This window comes from Aedes aegypti, chromosome 3 (genome assembly GCF_002204515.2).
Source record: "Aedes aegypti strain LVP_AGWG chromosome 3, AaegL5.0 Primary Assembly, whole genome shotgun sequence".
Classification (NCBI taxonomy): domain Eukaryota; kingdom Metazoa; phylum Arthropoda; class Insecta; order Diptera; family Culicidae; genus Aedes; species Aedes aegypti.
In genome coordinates this window covers 23504897-23521731 of record NC_035109.1, presented here as the reverse complement: position 1 = coordinate 23521731, position 16835 = coordinate 23504897, and the positions used below count along the sequence as shown (strand labels likewise).

General features: G+C 36.9%; 1 protein-coding gene across 4 annotated transcripts in view; it reads left to right on the top strand.

Annotated features, from left to right (window-relative positions):
- Nucleotides 1–16835, top strand: part of LOC5578644 — an 89955-nt gene that overhangs the window by 12448 nt on the left and 60672 nt on the right. For 3 of the 4 annotated variants that reach the window (XM_021849301.1, XM_021849302.1, XM_021849303.1), the window contains 3 exons: nucleotides 8678–10172; nucleotides 10231–10416; nucleotides 10497–10754. In XM_021849301.1, coding sequence (XP_021704993.1) covers nucleotides 8773–10172; nucleotides 10231–10416; nucleotides 10497–10754 — 1844 coding nt within the window. In that variant the 5' untranslated portion in view covers nucleotides 8678–8772. The remainder of the gene's footprint in view (nucleotides 1–8677; nucleotides 10173–10230; nucleotides 10417–10496; nucleotides 10755–16835) is intronic. The other variant, XM_021849304.1, reaches the window with a different exon arrangement.

Sequence of the window (16835 nt, the reverse complement as noted above, 5' to 3'; positions counted from 1 at the left end):
CCTTTGATTTTTGAATAGAAATAAAAATAAATTCAAATATAAATTGTATGGCGCGTGAGAAATCTGATACCCCCTCCCCCCATGAACCTTTATGTCGTCCCCTTAATGCTACAACTAGATAACTCGAAAATCGACGTTTTGAGATAAACGACTGAAAATTTGACCATTTTTCAAGGACATGGTCTTCCGTTCCGGAGTGTTCCTTTAATTTTATTTTATGGTACATACGTTAATTAACTCATGCTTTTTCCTATCATGTACAAATTCAGGCATCAGAATTATTTTTCACCGAGAAAAAAAATCATAATTTGAAAATTTTGCGAGTTGTCTAGTTGTAGCATGCACATTCATTCAACAATTTCTTCATATTCCGAAATACCTAGTTTGAACCAATACATAAAGATATCTCAAATGGTACATAATTGATATCTTTTAAGATGATTCGCATCACTTAAATGGTAATAAGCATTGAATGGAGGATTTCCAGTCACCGGACACCTTCCCGTATCGAACGATGTTCAAAAAATAAATGGTGCTGAATTAGACAAACGGTAACTGTTTTAAAGAGCATTGTTTTCGTTAAATAATAAATATTTAAACCATGCACGAGTTTAAACAAATACAATGGTTCGAAACCGTTGAACATTGACGGTACGTCAAATTTTTAAACACTATTAACAGAATTTTTGTGAGAAAATTAATTTGGATCACAAAATCATAATCAATAACAATAAAAAATTGATAGTATGAATGCGTTCGGCAGTCCATTTGAATTGAATGTGGACAAAAGATAGTTTTGGTGTTGCATGATTTTGTACTCCAGTGCATTTTCAATGATATATTGCAGGCAATCATACGTATTTTCACATTTTTGTCTAAAACTAGTAGAAGCATTAACTTATGAATGCTAATGTCGCTGCTGTTCGTGTTACCAACATCTAGTTTGCCACGAACTGACAGCGTGAGTACCGGGCCTTAAAGTGTCAGATTAATTTTCAAAACCAAAACAACAACATGGTATTGAACAAACAATGAAAACTTATAATTTAAGGTAATAATTATAAAAATCAATTTTGTGACAACAGCGCTTCTAGCGTTCTATTACTAATATTTCTATTCTAAAACTACACTTATTTTTCTTTGTTTTTGACGACCATCCTTCAGACATACAATAAAACAGGTATGCTGAACGTTAAGACCAGCACAGTAAATGGTATAAGGCTTAGACATATTAAGACGTTTATTAATTGACGTCTAGCTAACCAAGTCTAACTAAAATTACCCACATTTATGTCGAAGACGCTCAATTTCATCTCAAGTAAAAGCATGCAATGAATACAATTATTATCTCATCTTAAAATTGTGTACGGAAATGAAGCACATCGTTCGAAATTGTTATTTTCAGTTCAATGACCGAAACTCATATCAATATTTTCAAATCCATTTTTGTATGAATAGTCATGGTTTAACTTCTCATAAATATGTAATAAAATAGCATACAATAAATAATATCGAAGTTTTTCATTCAAGTGTTCAATTTATGATCATATAGATACTGGAGGAACTCTACACGAGACTTGTTTTCCATTTTGTTTTCGTAGTAGCCAGTTGTTTCTTAAATTTTTATGAGATATTTAGTTGTAGCACCCAAATGAACATAATGGTATGAGATCAATTTTCAGAGCTCAAACTAGGTAACTCGAGTTACCTAGTTTTAGCACAAACTACGTTTGTTCTACGTTGAGATATCTAGTTTTGAAAATATACTATAACTTTGTTGTTTCAAATCACACGATTATGAACTTTGGATATGTTATAGAGCTAGTTAAGACCAATATGTTGGTATACTCAACTCAAAAACTCCAATTTTCGAGTTATCTAGTTGTAGCATTAAGGGGACGATGTAATAAATGGATGGCCCCTAAGGATATTATTTCCATCTATTAAATGTAAGGACTAAAGAATATGATTATCTCTGGGATTATTCATAAGGAACGGTCGCATTTCCTAAGTGATCCATTTCATTCATAATTTTCTTGTCAATTATCGCAGTCATGATCATTGATTAGTTGCGAGTTTGGTGATGCATTCCCTATTACGGACATCATTTTCATACTACAAACAGATCACCCAAAACTCTTTCTCTGTTTATTTGGAGAGCAAAAGTTACCGCCCATGCTTCTTCTTCCATCGACCGGTTCTATCGGTGTTGAAGTGTTAACCGAACCAACCAAATAATAACACTCAATATCCACAATAGATCAGAATTGACACGCAACAAATAATTTGAAAATTGATTAGATTTTTAGATTTCTAAGTAAATCTTTCATAAGTTCGTGACGGTCCTAAATCAGGAAATAGAAGAAGCTAACGTTATCCAACGTCAACTTGGCGGTCGTATCTCGGAAACAACCTCTTACTTTTTCTAATGGAATTAAAGCCAAACTACCTAGTGGGGACCTTGGAAATTTAGCCAAAATTGAGTTATTGGGCTCAACTACGGAATTGCGTTGAAACAACCCAAAATTGAGTTGAATTTCGTCTCCGTGTACTTTTTAGAATCACATTGAACTGATATATTTTTTCGAAAATTGTAGTGGTCGCTTTTACCCCGTCACTAAAAATAATCGTGGTAGGAAATCACTTTTTCAAGCTCCAAGGAATAAATATTTTTTTACAAACACTACACCTGTGACATGTTTTGATCATGCCTAAGACTTCAAAAACGACATATTGCGTCGATAAAAGATTAATTGATTCTTGATTTTGACATATGAATTAAACTGCTAAGACGGGTGGTCTTACCCCGTCTTCCCCTAGCAGTATATTTAAAGGATGACCCATTTGGAACGTCATTCTAGGTATCAAGGTTCTTACAATGAGCCTCTGTACGTGCCATAAATTCTTTTATTCTTTTGACTTTTACTTTGCGCCGTGTGTTGGCGCTGTCTCACTTTCTCTCACGGGAAATTTGAAAACCGGGCGCACACACGGTTGTTTGCGAATACCCTTTAATGGGTGAAAAAATACTCATTGTCGAATAGCGATCGGATCTGTCAGAAAACGGGTAAATTCATATATGTAAAACGGGTAAATAAATACCCATTTTCGAGAAGCAATGGCTGTTAAAAAACGGGTGATTTTAAACCCATTTATGGGTGAAAAAATAGTTGGCTGACATCACCTGCAGCTGTACGCAGCTTCGGAATTTTTAAATAATTCAACTCGTATTGGTGTTACTCTTTGCATGCAACGTATTTACTAATGGAAACATTTAAGATGTGGTAAGTTATGACCTCAAATATTTAGCGTTATTTAAAAAAAACTGATTACAATCAACACCAATAATTTTCAGATGGTCCCGTAGCTCCTGCCGCACGCATCTTGGAGGACCAGCATCCTTGGGAATACATAATTGATTAGTAGTAATAACACTATTTGTGTATGTATTTATTGATAAAGTTTATGTAACAATGATTTTTACAAATAAAACTGCATTTTCCGATAATTTTTTTCAAGAGTCGTAGTAATTGATGAAATTATAGATGTCCATATCTACCATTCACAAAATGGGTAAATTTTTACCCTTTTTGTGTCGCAAGCACGATTTACAAAGCGGGTAAAAAAATACCCATCCTTTGACATAAACTGCCTTTACCCTTAAATGAGTAAACAGGGTTTACCCATTAAATACACGGTTGTTTGCGAATACCCTTTAATGGGTGAAAAAATACTCATTGTCGAATAGCGATCGGATCTGTCAGAAAACGGGTAAATTCATATATGTAAAACGGGTAAATAAATACCCATTTTCGAGAAGCAATGGCTGTTAAAAAACGGGTGATTTTAAACCCATTTATGGGTGAAAAAATAGTTGGCTGACATCACCTGCAGCTGTACGCAGCTTCGGAATTTTTAAATAATTCAACTCGTATTGGTGTTACTCTTTGCATGCAACGTATTTACTAATGGAAACATTTAAGATGTGGTAAGTTATGACCTCAAATATTTAGCGTTATTTAAAAAAAACTGATTACAATCAACACCAATAATTTTCAGATGGTCCCGTAGCTCCTGCCGCACGCATCTTGGAGGACCAGCATCCTTGGGAATACATAATTGATTAGTAGTAATAACACTATTTGTGTATGTATTTATTGATAAAGTTTATGTAACAATGATTTTTACAAATAAAACTGCATTTTCCGATAATTTTTTTCAAGAGTCGTAGTAATTGATGAAATTATAGATGTCCATATCTACCATTCACAAAATGGGTAAATTTTTACCCTTTTTGTGTCGCAAGCACGATTTACAAAGCGGGTAAAAAAATACCCATCCTTTGACATAAACTGCCTTTACCCTTAAATGAGTAAACAGGGTTTACCCATTAAATAGGTAGAGGCACTTTTAGCGGAAATGGGTATTTTTTCACCCATTAAAGGGTAATCGCAACCAACCGTGTAGGTAGAGGCACTTTTAGCGGAAATGGGTATTTTTTCACCCATTAAAGGGTAATCGCAACCAACCGTGCAGTAAAAGTCAAACGTTTTATGGCATGCACAGGCTCATTAGGCTGTGTACCCCGCTATTCGTGATCAAACGTCAACATCCCACCGCAAAATCGCTACACGGTAGTTTGCGAATACCCTTTAATGGGTAAAAATTCACCCATTTCCTCTAGAAGTGCCTCTCCACATTTAAAGAGTAAACACGGTTTACTCTTTAACGGGTAAAAGCGGTTTCTGTCAATGAATGGGTATTTTTTTACCCTTTTCGTAAATCTCGCTCACGGCATAAAAAGGGTAAAAAATTACTCTTTTTGTCATAAAAAGGGTAAAAATTTACCCTCTTTGCGATAAATAGATATAAATAATTATAATTATAACCTCAACTAACTCAATATAATATAAGGAAATTTGGTCATGTAAAGTAAATTTATAGATTCTTTGTTCCGTTTTTATTTAATCGAATTCAATCATTAACACATTGCATTGCAAGAGACACATTCAGCATTCACAGCATCCAGCTTAGGTTCGTCCATATTTTCGGTTGAAGATCTGAAAAATGAAAGAAATTTGAAGTACAATTGTAATATTTTCATATGAATATGTTATTCGTTAACGGTATTATACTTACTTGTGGGAACTTGACGTTCTGGAAAATGGTATTATTGATATTAACTCTAATGAAATGGGTTTTCCGCCAGCTGGTGATGGTCGCGCAGGATTGTTTTATTTTTCAGTTCCAACTAATTTTTCACCCATTGATGAGTAAAATTTTACCCGTTTTTTACTCTGAATGCGAGTTAAAAGAATGAGTATTTTTTTACCCTTCTCATGATTACAAAATTCCCCCATTTTATGACAGAAATGATTGCTATTCGATAATGGGTATTTTTTTACCCATTAAAGGGTATTCGCAAACCACCGTGTAGTGTTTGGAGGTGATTTTAACCTCCAAAATGCGAAATCATCACCTCCAACTTAGTTCTAATACCCACCGTTATATAAATTATGGTGGCTCGTCGATCGTCGTAAGTTTCTCGTTAAACAGTCAATAATAATTATTCTTTTGTTCTCTTGACTTTTACTGTGAACCATGTGTTGGTGCTGTACGTCTCTCGCACACAGGAGGCTTGGATACACGGCTCGCAGTAAAAGTAAAAAAAATAGCGCGCACAGCCTAAAGCTAAGTATGCTGTTTCGATCAAGAAAAGTAAAGAAATTCCTTGACTGAATGGGTCAAGAAATTTCCTACAGAGAGCCCCCTTTGAAGTGACATTTCTTCTCAACTGCGAACTGCGATCAGAAAAATGTGATTTTCTTGACTATTTCTTGGAAGAAATTTTCCACGCATCGAGATAGGCGATTCCTTTTCTTGTCAGTAGCAAACCAGCCTTAATGGTCAATAAGATTCTTAGGCTGTGAATCGTTTCACTGATTCGTTTAACTTTTAGTTAACATTTGACATTGCGATAGTTATCTTGCCCTCCCTCTGTTGATCCATTTGAGTTTTGGCAGTCAAGTAGTATTTCAGAGCAAAGTTGACAGATGAATAGTTATTCTCAAATTACCGGGAGTAGAAAATAACTTCTGAACTGTCAAGCAAGGTTATTTTCAACCGGAGGGGAAATAACTATCGCATTGTCAAATTTTAACTAAAAGTTAAAGGAATCTGTGAAATGGTTCACAGCATTAGTCATTCTTCGACGATCATAAGCTGTATGAGCCTTTGTACATGCCATGAATTCTTTTGACTGTTACTGCAGGGTAACCAATATATTTTGGACCCCCTGGGCCATTTTCCTGCTAATTTCCCAGTTTAAATCGAAAGACCAACTCAATTCGCATGCCATTTGGAAAGACAGGAGTATTCCGCACTTGCATCAACCGTTTGTACATAGAAAATGTGTTTATTTGATCTGAAATTAATTTAATTTAATCGGTTCATCCATGCAACCGTTACAACACGTTACACACAGAAATTGAAGCCGCCAGAAATTTTTCAAATGTAAACAAAAACGTTTTTGAAATTTCCGCACTAAAAGCGTAGAATTTCTCCGGTTTCCCATTGTCAATCGTTTGATTAGACTATGGGCAAGCATATTAACAAGTGTCGTGGACTTTTTCGCCAATCGATAAAAAATTCTGGAGGTCTAAAATATATACTTTGAGGGTCCAAAATGTATTGGTGTGTCCAAAATAATAAAAAAACAGTGCTTCACAATTCAATTATGGCGAAGATGTTTAGCTTAGGAAAGAAAACAATAAAAAATAGGCCAAACGCTCTTTAGTCGAGGTATTGTGTTTTAACTAGAAATCCTTTATAAGAGAGATTCGCGGAAGCTGACATTTATGTCAAAGTGTGAGCCAATCGAGCAGCGAGAGCTGTCAAAGTGTGAGCCAAATGAACATGCGTTATGTTTGTTTTGAACTTTTCTTGAGGAGTAATGTAATCCGCTTGAAATTATTTCGGTAAAAGTAATTTTGCATGAAGCAAAAAAAAAAGAAATGTTTTACTTCTTAAATTTTTGTCAATGCGATTTTTAGTTTTTGATTTTTTCGGCTGTTTATTAGTTTTGATATGTAGCTCAAAGATCTAAAACGAAACAAAATACACTTTATAGCAATGAGGAAGTCATGTACGTGTTACAATATTATTCTCGACGCCGAGCAAAATCAGCACTGCTGGTCTGTTGCCAAATCATTCCATTTTACTTCCGCTTATCTCTCTATAAAGGATCACTAGTAAATGACTGTGTGATATTTTTCTATGATGTACGATGCAAAAATGAAGCAAGAATCGAAAAATATCCATGAAATTTAATCTCAAAGCTATTTAAAACTATCATTTTGCTTAAAATTGTGTTTTATTTTTGTACTTATAGTGGTGCATCAGTACCCATGATGGAGGATCACATAAACAATTGCAGGTCACTGAAGGAACCATGTTAAAAACATAGTTCAACTAAAGGAACAGCGTTCCTATTACTGGTGCAAAGATCTTGATTTTCATACACTTGAATGATAGAAGGATTTGAAATCTATCAGTCGATAAAATCACATGATTCATTATTTTATCAGCAGCTTTTGGCTGTTTTCCCTTAGGTGCACAGCTGATGGTACATCTACCATATATAAAGAAAAAACGGATGATATGAATTCGAAAAATATTGTACAGAGAGCAGAAGTCCAAATCCAGTCCCAAACTTGTGTAAAAAATTAAAGGTCATTTGAAATGACAACACTAGTAACCGTAATGCGCCGGTGTCGTATAAGGCTATCGTACCCTTCTCTTTCCAGCAACAATATAAAATGGGATTTTTTGTTTGTTGTTTTCATACGCAAACGGTTTCCGTAATGATAATGTAATGGAATCCATTACAAGCACTATCAAAGTACATGCTTCAGTTTACTAAATTAGGAGTCTTTGCTTATTTTGTATATCTTGAAGACATTTCCAAAGCTCTTAAGCTCAAAATTGGCTACAATGTGCTTCGTATAATAGTTTGTTTGTTAATTGTTAATTTTCGTATAATTTGAGAGACTGGCTTTTACTTTGTCAAGTAAACGTCGAGGTGAGGTGCCCATGTAGTAGTTTACTATATGGCAGCGTCCATTTATTACGCAACGCTAAAATTTGAAATTTCCGACCCCCTCCCCCCGACCGTAACGCTTTTTGTATGAAAAATTACTTTTTTTGTATGAACCGTAACGCTTGAGCCTACTCCCCCCTCCCTTAGAGCGTTACGTAATTTGTGGACGGCGCCTATGTTGCTTCAGATTCCGTGATTTTGTCAAAACGATCAATTCAACAAGAGCTGAGTTGGATAATTACAACGTGTAATTCTAGAATCATATTCAGCTTTTTTTCATCGTAATAAGCTGTTTTTCATAACGCAAATCCGTAAAGGAAAGGCCTACTTTTCCGTGCCATCGTTGTATTGTTGTAAAGATTCATTACACAACTGAAATGAGTTGAGTAATTATTCATTACACAACGCTCTTCAGAAAATGTTATACGTTTCTCAGTATGATTTCTTGATTTTTTTTATTCACCATTATTATTGTAATGAGTAATTACGTTACTCGAATGGACCAATATTTGTCGAACTCCAGCGACTCCACCGACAACCACAAAACCATATAAACGCTTCGTTTCTCCCCCTATTCAGCTCCTCCCTTCTAGTATAATCGTTACCCCTCCCCCGCTTCCACACACACACACAACAGCAGAAGCAAATCTCGTTCCCACCCTGGCCTCCCACGTATGATGGAAAATCGTAATGGCCGCGATCGGAACAACAACAACGTAGCGGTCCTCCCGAACGGTGTAATTCTGCGGAAGCTAAAGACCAAACATTCGTCCGAGTGTCTTCTGTGCTGGAAAGAAGCCCGCATCCCGAAGTGTCTGTGTCCGAGCTGCTCCAAGCAGTACTGCTTTCAGTGTATCAAGAAGTGGCTAACCGATGCTAAAACCAAGTCCAGTGAATGTCCAAACTGTAAGTGTAAGCTTCCGATCGAAGAACTGGTTTGCTGTGCGGGGGTTTTAAGTGATACTGATGCATCGAAGATTGTAGGCGAGATTGGCAATGGTGATGTGAAGCAAGAGCAACGGCGACCGAAGAACGGTGTAGAGTCCGGATCGATAAAGCTAGTGGTCAAAGTGATAGAGAATGAAGGTTTTGGGTTGACGAACGGGAATGCTGCTGTGGCCGAACCGATGGTTAATGGTTCAGCTCCGGCTAAAATGCTCACCGTCAATGGGCGTCAGCAAGGGAAGAAATCGAAGGAAGCGAGCAGGAAACAGCAGCAGCAAGTGAACCACTGCGAAACGAATGGTAAAGTGAACGAAGCAGTGAAGAAAGAAGCCGGGAAAGTCTGTAATGGGTTAGTGCACAAGGAGAATGGTCGGGATGGGCAAGTGAATGGGGTTGTCGAGAGTGGTGATACGTCTAGTAAAAATGGTAATGCACCGCCTAGGAAGAATGGTTACAAGAAATCGCCTCAGCCGAATTCAGCCGCACAGTCTGTACCCGAAACGATAGTCCAGAACAATGTGTCACTGCAGGAAAAAATCGATGAAAACGGTCATACGAATCAGTCGGAGCAGAATGGAGAACAGGACAGCGATCGACCACCGTGTTCGCTGCACTCACTGCCACTTATATTCTTCTGTTTGTCCTGTAATCTCTGCATCTGTGAAACGTGTGCCCTACACGATGAGACCCATGCGGAGCACACCTTCAAAAAGGTAACGACTATTTACGAAACGAAGCTAGAAGCGGTCAAGCAGGAATTCGCCGTTGTAACGACCTACTTGGATGAGACCAAGAAGGTGATAGAGAATGTCGAGCGAAACATAGATTTGATCAAAGCGTCCAAGGCCCGCAAGCTTCAAGAGCTGAGTCGGCTGCTGCACTCGGAAGCGGAGTGCATCGAACGACAGATCAACCGAAAGCTGTCAGTGCTACAAGATCAAAAGGATTCCGTAGCAAACGAAGTTTACCGAGTGCGCTCGGCCTACAAGAAGCTAGAAAAGGAACTGAACGCATGTCCAAAACAGGATCTTCTGGTTAGAGATTGCGAGTTCGTGAAGAGATGTAGCCAACTGATTGAAAAACCCGTCGAAAGCTTCGTCTACCAACCGGTGGCAGCTGACTTGGAATGGTAATAACGCGATGCTTGATGTAGAGAATTTCAACTGAAACGTTTATTTCCATTACAGTGATTTCATTCCGGAGTTTCGATCGGAAATCTTCACCGTGAAAGATTACCAGGCGATCGAGCCGATCGAAGAATGCCGTACATCCGACGTGCTGTACGACGTAGTAGGCTTCGGCTGGCGATTGCACGCGTGGAAGAGTGACCACCTGTCGGTTACTTTGATGATGACGGAAGGCGTCAGTGGAAGGTTAGATCGTTGATCGTCTTTTCGGTTGAGGTCATGTAATGGCTAAGCTTTTGGTTTTGGTGTTGTCTTCTTCCCCGTAGATACGAGTACTGCATCGAGCTGCTGCACGAGGCGGATCCGTCCAGATCGATCAAGCTGGTCCACATCGATCAGTTTGAGCTGCACCGATCCGGACCGGTGCACGATTTGATCCAGAACGAACGACTGGTGGAGGAAGGGTTCCTCAGTGACCGTAATGATTCGCTTCAGATAAAGTTTTCCGTGCGACCTCCGACCATTGTGGCCAAAAGCCGCTACCAACAGGAATACATCGACCAATCCCGGAAGGACAACATCAAGTGAGTAGATTTTTGGGGCGTGTGTTGCCCATTTTAGGGCGCTTGATTTGGGGAAGTTGTAAGCAAGTAAGACATCAATCTTGATTGTTATCCAACTAATGTTACATGGTTCCGCGAAATTCTGAATTGGTAGCTTTGTTTGAGGCGTTTGTTTCCTTTGGGATGGTACACAAATTATGTCACGCTAAATTTCCACTTTTTCGACCCCCCCCCCCTTTGTCACACTTTTTGTATGAGTTCTCCGAAAATTTTGTAAGGCTTGTCACGCTTGGCTCGACCCCCTACCCCCCCCCCCCCCTTGGAGCGTGACGTAATTTGTGCATGACCCCTTTTAAGGGGTTCAACGATGAGGAAGGGTATCGAATTCCGTTTAAAATGTGCGTATTTCGCGAGTATGTTATCATAATAGTGTAACTACAATGGTGGATACCTCCGTTTAGCTATTTTTCTTTACAATGCAGAAAAAACATGCTCTGTTAGCTATTTTCGACTTTCCAATGACGACGTTGTCAAGCCTAATAAGATCAATACAGAGTTACACCATTGTGATACTCAGTGCGTGATTTTCACGGTCAAGACAGCCAATCTCAACAACATGTTCTTTTGGAAGTGAAGCGCTGTCATTGATTGATCGATTCGATGGCATACATTTTGACTGGTTGTTCCAGATATGGTGAGACCGGTCACACCTCTTTTCGATAGATGATAAAAATTGGGCCACAAGCGACAATCGACTCATTGATATTTGTCAAAGGTGTTCATGTTAAATTTTTATATGTCATAAATTATTTCCTGGTAGAATCGTTCCTACAAATATAACAACCTAAATCTTTCCATACCCACTATGATGAATTTATCCACACAGAGAAATAACAACGTCAGATTTATCTCGAAGCGTGATACTCAAAACCAGTAGCCTGCTTTGTTAAATGAGAAAAGTAAACATAGATGGATCGAAACGCGCCGCGCGCAGCATTCATCAATGTGTGGTGGTGACGTTAGCTCGCATTTTCGCGCTACATCTAGTGGCCTGGCCATGTTTTCGCCTACTATGTTGTTGGTAGCTCCTTCTTTTCTAATCGAGCACGATTACGTGCCATTTTCGTGTATTTTTTCTTCGGACTGCGTGTGGTTCGTTTCGCCTTTCGACTGCAGTCGCGACTTTTGAATTGATCGAGAAATAGAATGCAATTTGGGCTTTTCTGTTCGGCGTGTTTAAGTGTTTTGGCGGCTTGATGGCGCTACGGATCTGGCGGGGGCCTTGGCCGATGAAGAATAAGATTAATAAAAAAAAAATGGTTTGTTACGAAGATTAATATTTGGTTTGAATTGTTCAAAAATAACTCCGAGATTGAGGATCTTAAAATTATTTATTTTCTAAACTTTCAAAATAATTTAGTTTTTAAAGTTTTCTGAGAAATTTTATCAGAAATGTTTACAAGAATTCCTGAGGGAATTTCTTTCTCTTCGAGCTGTTATTGTGCGGATTTTTCACGTTAACCTTTCTTCAATCCGTTCAATACCGTTAACTGAACCCATTTTGTACGAAAAGGACGCAAAAGTTTGTAAATTACGTTTTTGAAGCAATTAATGAATAATGTGTTTGGGGTCGTCAAATATAATCATTCACTTGTCAAATATAAATCTGCTCTCCCAACAGGGTTATTTTTGATTTCAGAAACTGTCACTTTTAGATGAGAATTAAATATAATTAACCAAACGAGACAGAACCTCAGTTTCAGTAATCAAGCTAAAAATTTAATTAAAATTGGTTCAATTATCACGATTGCTTCTCTTCTATACAAGGTTTCTTAACATTAGCCTCCTTATTCAAGCTATAAATCTGAGTGGCAAATGAGATCGACACCAATATAGCACTTCACTGGTAGTAAAATTAATTTGATTGGCAGTTCTGTGCTTACGGAGAATTATCTTTTCACCTTGAAAGTGTCAAAACTTTACAGCATTGCGTCGAAAACAATAGAGCTGGTGTGTCACGATCGATCATATAGCTGGATATTGATCGCGATAAATATTTATGATCTTTTCGGAGGTCACTCTGGAAAGTGATTTACCAGTTTTGTTAGGATTTTTTTGTAACGTTTATTTCCTCGCAGTTAATCCAGTTTGATGTGTTTGGCTACTTGCTCACATGGAAGGTCTACAGAATTAACAAGCACAGGATAATGTGGCACAAATTTATCATGACACTTTTTCCTTTCTGGCCTTAACTGCTTAGGGATCTTACGAGCACTTCCACACCGATTACCGATTGGCCATTTTTGAATGTGCATATCGTGTAGAAGGTACGAAGATACTCTATACCCTGGGATGTCGAAAAAATACCCTTTACAAAAAAAATCCTCATCCGGTGGGATTCGATCCCACGACTCTTAGTTTTATCTAGTTGAATAGCTGCGCGTTTACCGCTATGGCTATCTGGGCCCTAATTGATAATAATTATTACCTCGAAAAATGTTACTTTCATCATCTAGACTGTTTACTCTGTACAGAATACACAGAACATTTGTTTTACTCAAATAAACTCAATATTAGAAACACAAAATTTACTTACTTTCAATCATTTGGTCATGCCTCGATATAACGTAACTCAGAGTGGATTTAAATAAGAGTGGCGTCAATGTCAAAATTGGAACAGCGGCGAACTGTCATTTTCATACAAATCCGCGTTCCAACCAAGCAGGAGACCTGTCAAAACTGGAATGAGACGTCACTCTTATTTACAGGTACCGGGTACCCCCGTTGGTTTGACCACATTTAATCTGTACCCCGCTAATTTGCACATCGTTCAGATTAAAAATGGTTCAAACGACATTTAGCTCATGGAACGGAGTGAAGTGAGATGGAACGCTGTGGAACGGAACGCAGAATCAAAACAAAACAGTGAAAGAGGTAACCAGAGACATGTTTCTAAGGTTACTAGATAATCAAATTAAAAATGAACCCCGATGGTTTGCATGAGGTACCGTTCACATTAGCGGGGGTGCACGGTACTCTAGAAAAACTTGCTTCAGTTTAAATCTGATAGCGTAACTTATGGACTTAAAACATTTTTAAGAATACCAAGTCAAAACCATATCTAAGAAGACAAAAATTATTGCGCTTAAACCGTCAATTTTAGATACATGGCGTCTTGGGCAAAGTTTCTTCATATTTTTAAGACATTTTTTTCTGTGATGTGAAATTAGGGTGGCCCGCATGGTTCACGAGATCATAATATAATCTTTTTTGTTGACGTATTTAGGCCTACACAATCTTCCACAATGTTTTAGAACAACCAATTTGGAGCAACTGTGATCGATCTCATATCAATACATGTGTCTTCAAGTTTAAAGGACTTTACATACAGTTATTTCGGTTGTTCTAGCAAATATCTCTTTTTTCGCTTTTTTACCATATAAATTTCGGTTTATGGTGAATATATCTTTAAGCGTTGATTATCATCAGCGTTGAAGTATCAAACACTTTCAGAACATTCTATTTTGCCCATTTTTGCTGAAGGATCTTTGGTTCCTATCTCGATTATTTTTCAAATTATGGACGATTTTCGTTTAAAAACATCTTCAAAATTTTGTTTATCTCTTTAAACAAAAACGTCCTTACAGTTTGTTCACCATGAACAGAGAAAAATATATTTTTTTCCAATGGCGGTAAAAGATTGAGAATCCGTTTGCGCCTTTCAGAGATATCGACATTTGAAAACAAACATTTTTCGAAGAAAATCTCTGATAACTTTGTAACCATAAGAGATAGAACAGTAGTTAAAAGTAGTCGGCAAAAATTTGTGCAATCAAAAGTTCTCAAAGTGCTCAGAACACAATTTTTAAGAGAAATTATCGTATAAAAAGCTATCGAGAAAAAAATGATTTTTCAGTACCACCTAGAGTGTCCATTTCCCGGCCAAATTGCTCGTCCCGGGATTCGGGACAAAAATCTATGCTTGTCCCGGGTAATCCCGGGATCCCGGGATTTATCAAATTTTCAATTTTTTCGGTGGAAATGGAAGATAATGTAACTTTTCAAAACAATATGTTAATTATAGCAGATCACATTTCAGATAAGACTTTCTTATTCTGATGAAGTAACCTAACTAAAACCAAAACTTAGTTTGATTAATTTTGGGTTTGCTATGGACTTTTTCAAATTCTCTATAACACATATGAATGGAAGTATGACAAAAACCTAAGTCATAATTTTAAAGCAATATGCTTCAAACATTTGAAAAGAAATAAAAACTTTAGAACAGAAGAAACGATTAAAGCTTATTGAAGGTATTGTAGATCATTCTAAAAGTTAATTACTGAAAATTATTGACTGAAGTTTACTGTCGTGAATCGCAAGTCAGTCTCATCTGCACTTTGGTCAAAATTAAGTTGATATCAGTTTTCATTAAATCTTTTAATGATCTTTCAGCTGCAATAACGAAAAATCAGTTTTTGTCCAGTAAAATTAGGAAATAAAACACCAAGTCGAATTGTCCCATAATGAAAAGTAAACGCATGTCAGTCCCACTTCAGATTTTCGCATCGTGTAGCGCAAAAATGGATCGTTATTTGGTCATCTTTATATTTTTCTTGGAAAGGTAACGGAGTGAAAAGCAAATTATGAAAGTTTCATTGAGATCGAAACATGTTCCAATATCCTGGAATTTTTTGAATATTTGTATGAAAAACGAGATTGAAAACTTCTTAGTCAATTTACTCAAAGCCTACTTTTTATAGATGGTACTGACTTGCGATTTGCGGCAGTTTAGGTGTATTTTCAAATTTGTTATCTCAGCATAGGCTTATATGTAAAAACGGCTAATGTTAAAAAGCAAAGCATTAAGACTTTGCAACTAGACAAATAAAAATATGTGTTTCTTTCTTGGTAAATTGATCTTCTCATGAAAATAATTACTCGTTTACTCTGTTTTTCATTTAGCTTTTCTACTTTATCGAATAAGGTTGATAGTGAGGAAAAATGTCATTGTTTTTCATTGAAATTTAGTGGTTTTCATCAAATTCTACGTACATTTCGGGAATCCCGGGATTCCCGGGATGTCAGAAATAAAATCCCGGGAAACGGGAAATCCCGAAATTCATCAAATCCCGGGATTTTTTGTCCCGGGATGTCCCGGGATGGACACTCTAGTACCACCCTAACTTATTTGTTTAATAAAATCATAACTCGCAAACTATAAGAGGTAGAAATTTGGATTTTTTGACAAAGTTGCTCCAAATTGGTTGTTCTAAAACAGTGTACAACATTGTATAGGTCTAAATGCGTCAGCAAAAAAGTTTCTGAAATATTCGGATCTCGTAAAGGGTCTGAAAAATATGGAGAAACTTTGCCGAAAACACTATATATCTAAAATTTACGGTTTGGGCGCAATCATTTTGGTCTTCCTACCCGAGCAGAAGAAAAGTGCTACTAAATACCCAACTGAGGTATTCCATAAGGACTGTTCGTTTTATAAAGTGGACACTTTGTTTATGCTATATCTTTTTTATTTATTGATAAAATCGTAATCGGTTTTCTGTGTATCGTTGACCTATTATTCTAAAATGCTATGAAAATATAAAATCTTTGAAAATGTTTTTGGTTGAAGAGCTAAATAGTTTTTTCCAAAAACTCTTAAAAAAAGCTGTCCGTCAAAGTTTAACATTATTTTTCGCAAAACAAAAATCCTTATTTTTATGAACAAATTGTATGTTTGCATCCTTTACTATTCTACTAAAGGTAAAGCTTTAAAAATATCAATTATATTCCACCATTCTATGACATTAGGTAACTTTAGTGATTTACCCATTCATGGCCAAATTTGCTGATACACCATCCTTTCACTCCCAGCAAAAGAGAAAAGTAAAAAGCGTGTTCAAAACTAGTTTGGATTACTAAAGAAACTATATTAGTATAAACGAAAGCTAAATCGTGAGATTAAACCACAGTCTTAAGTATAAATTTTATTGTTTATGGTAGTTTTGCTAAAAAGTGTCATACTTTTAAAATCATGTACGCATATTTATCGATCTACAGCAAATTGTAAACAGTTTTCTCCGAATTTTTCAATTGGTAATC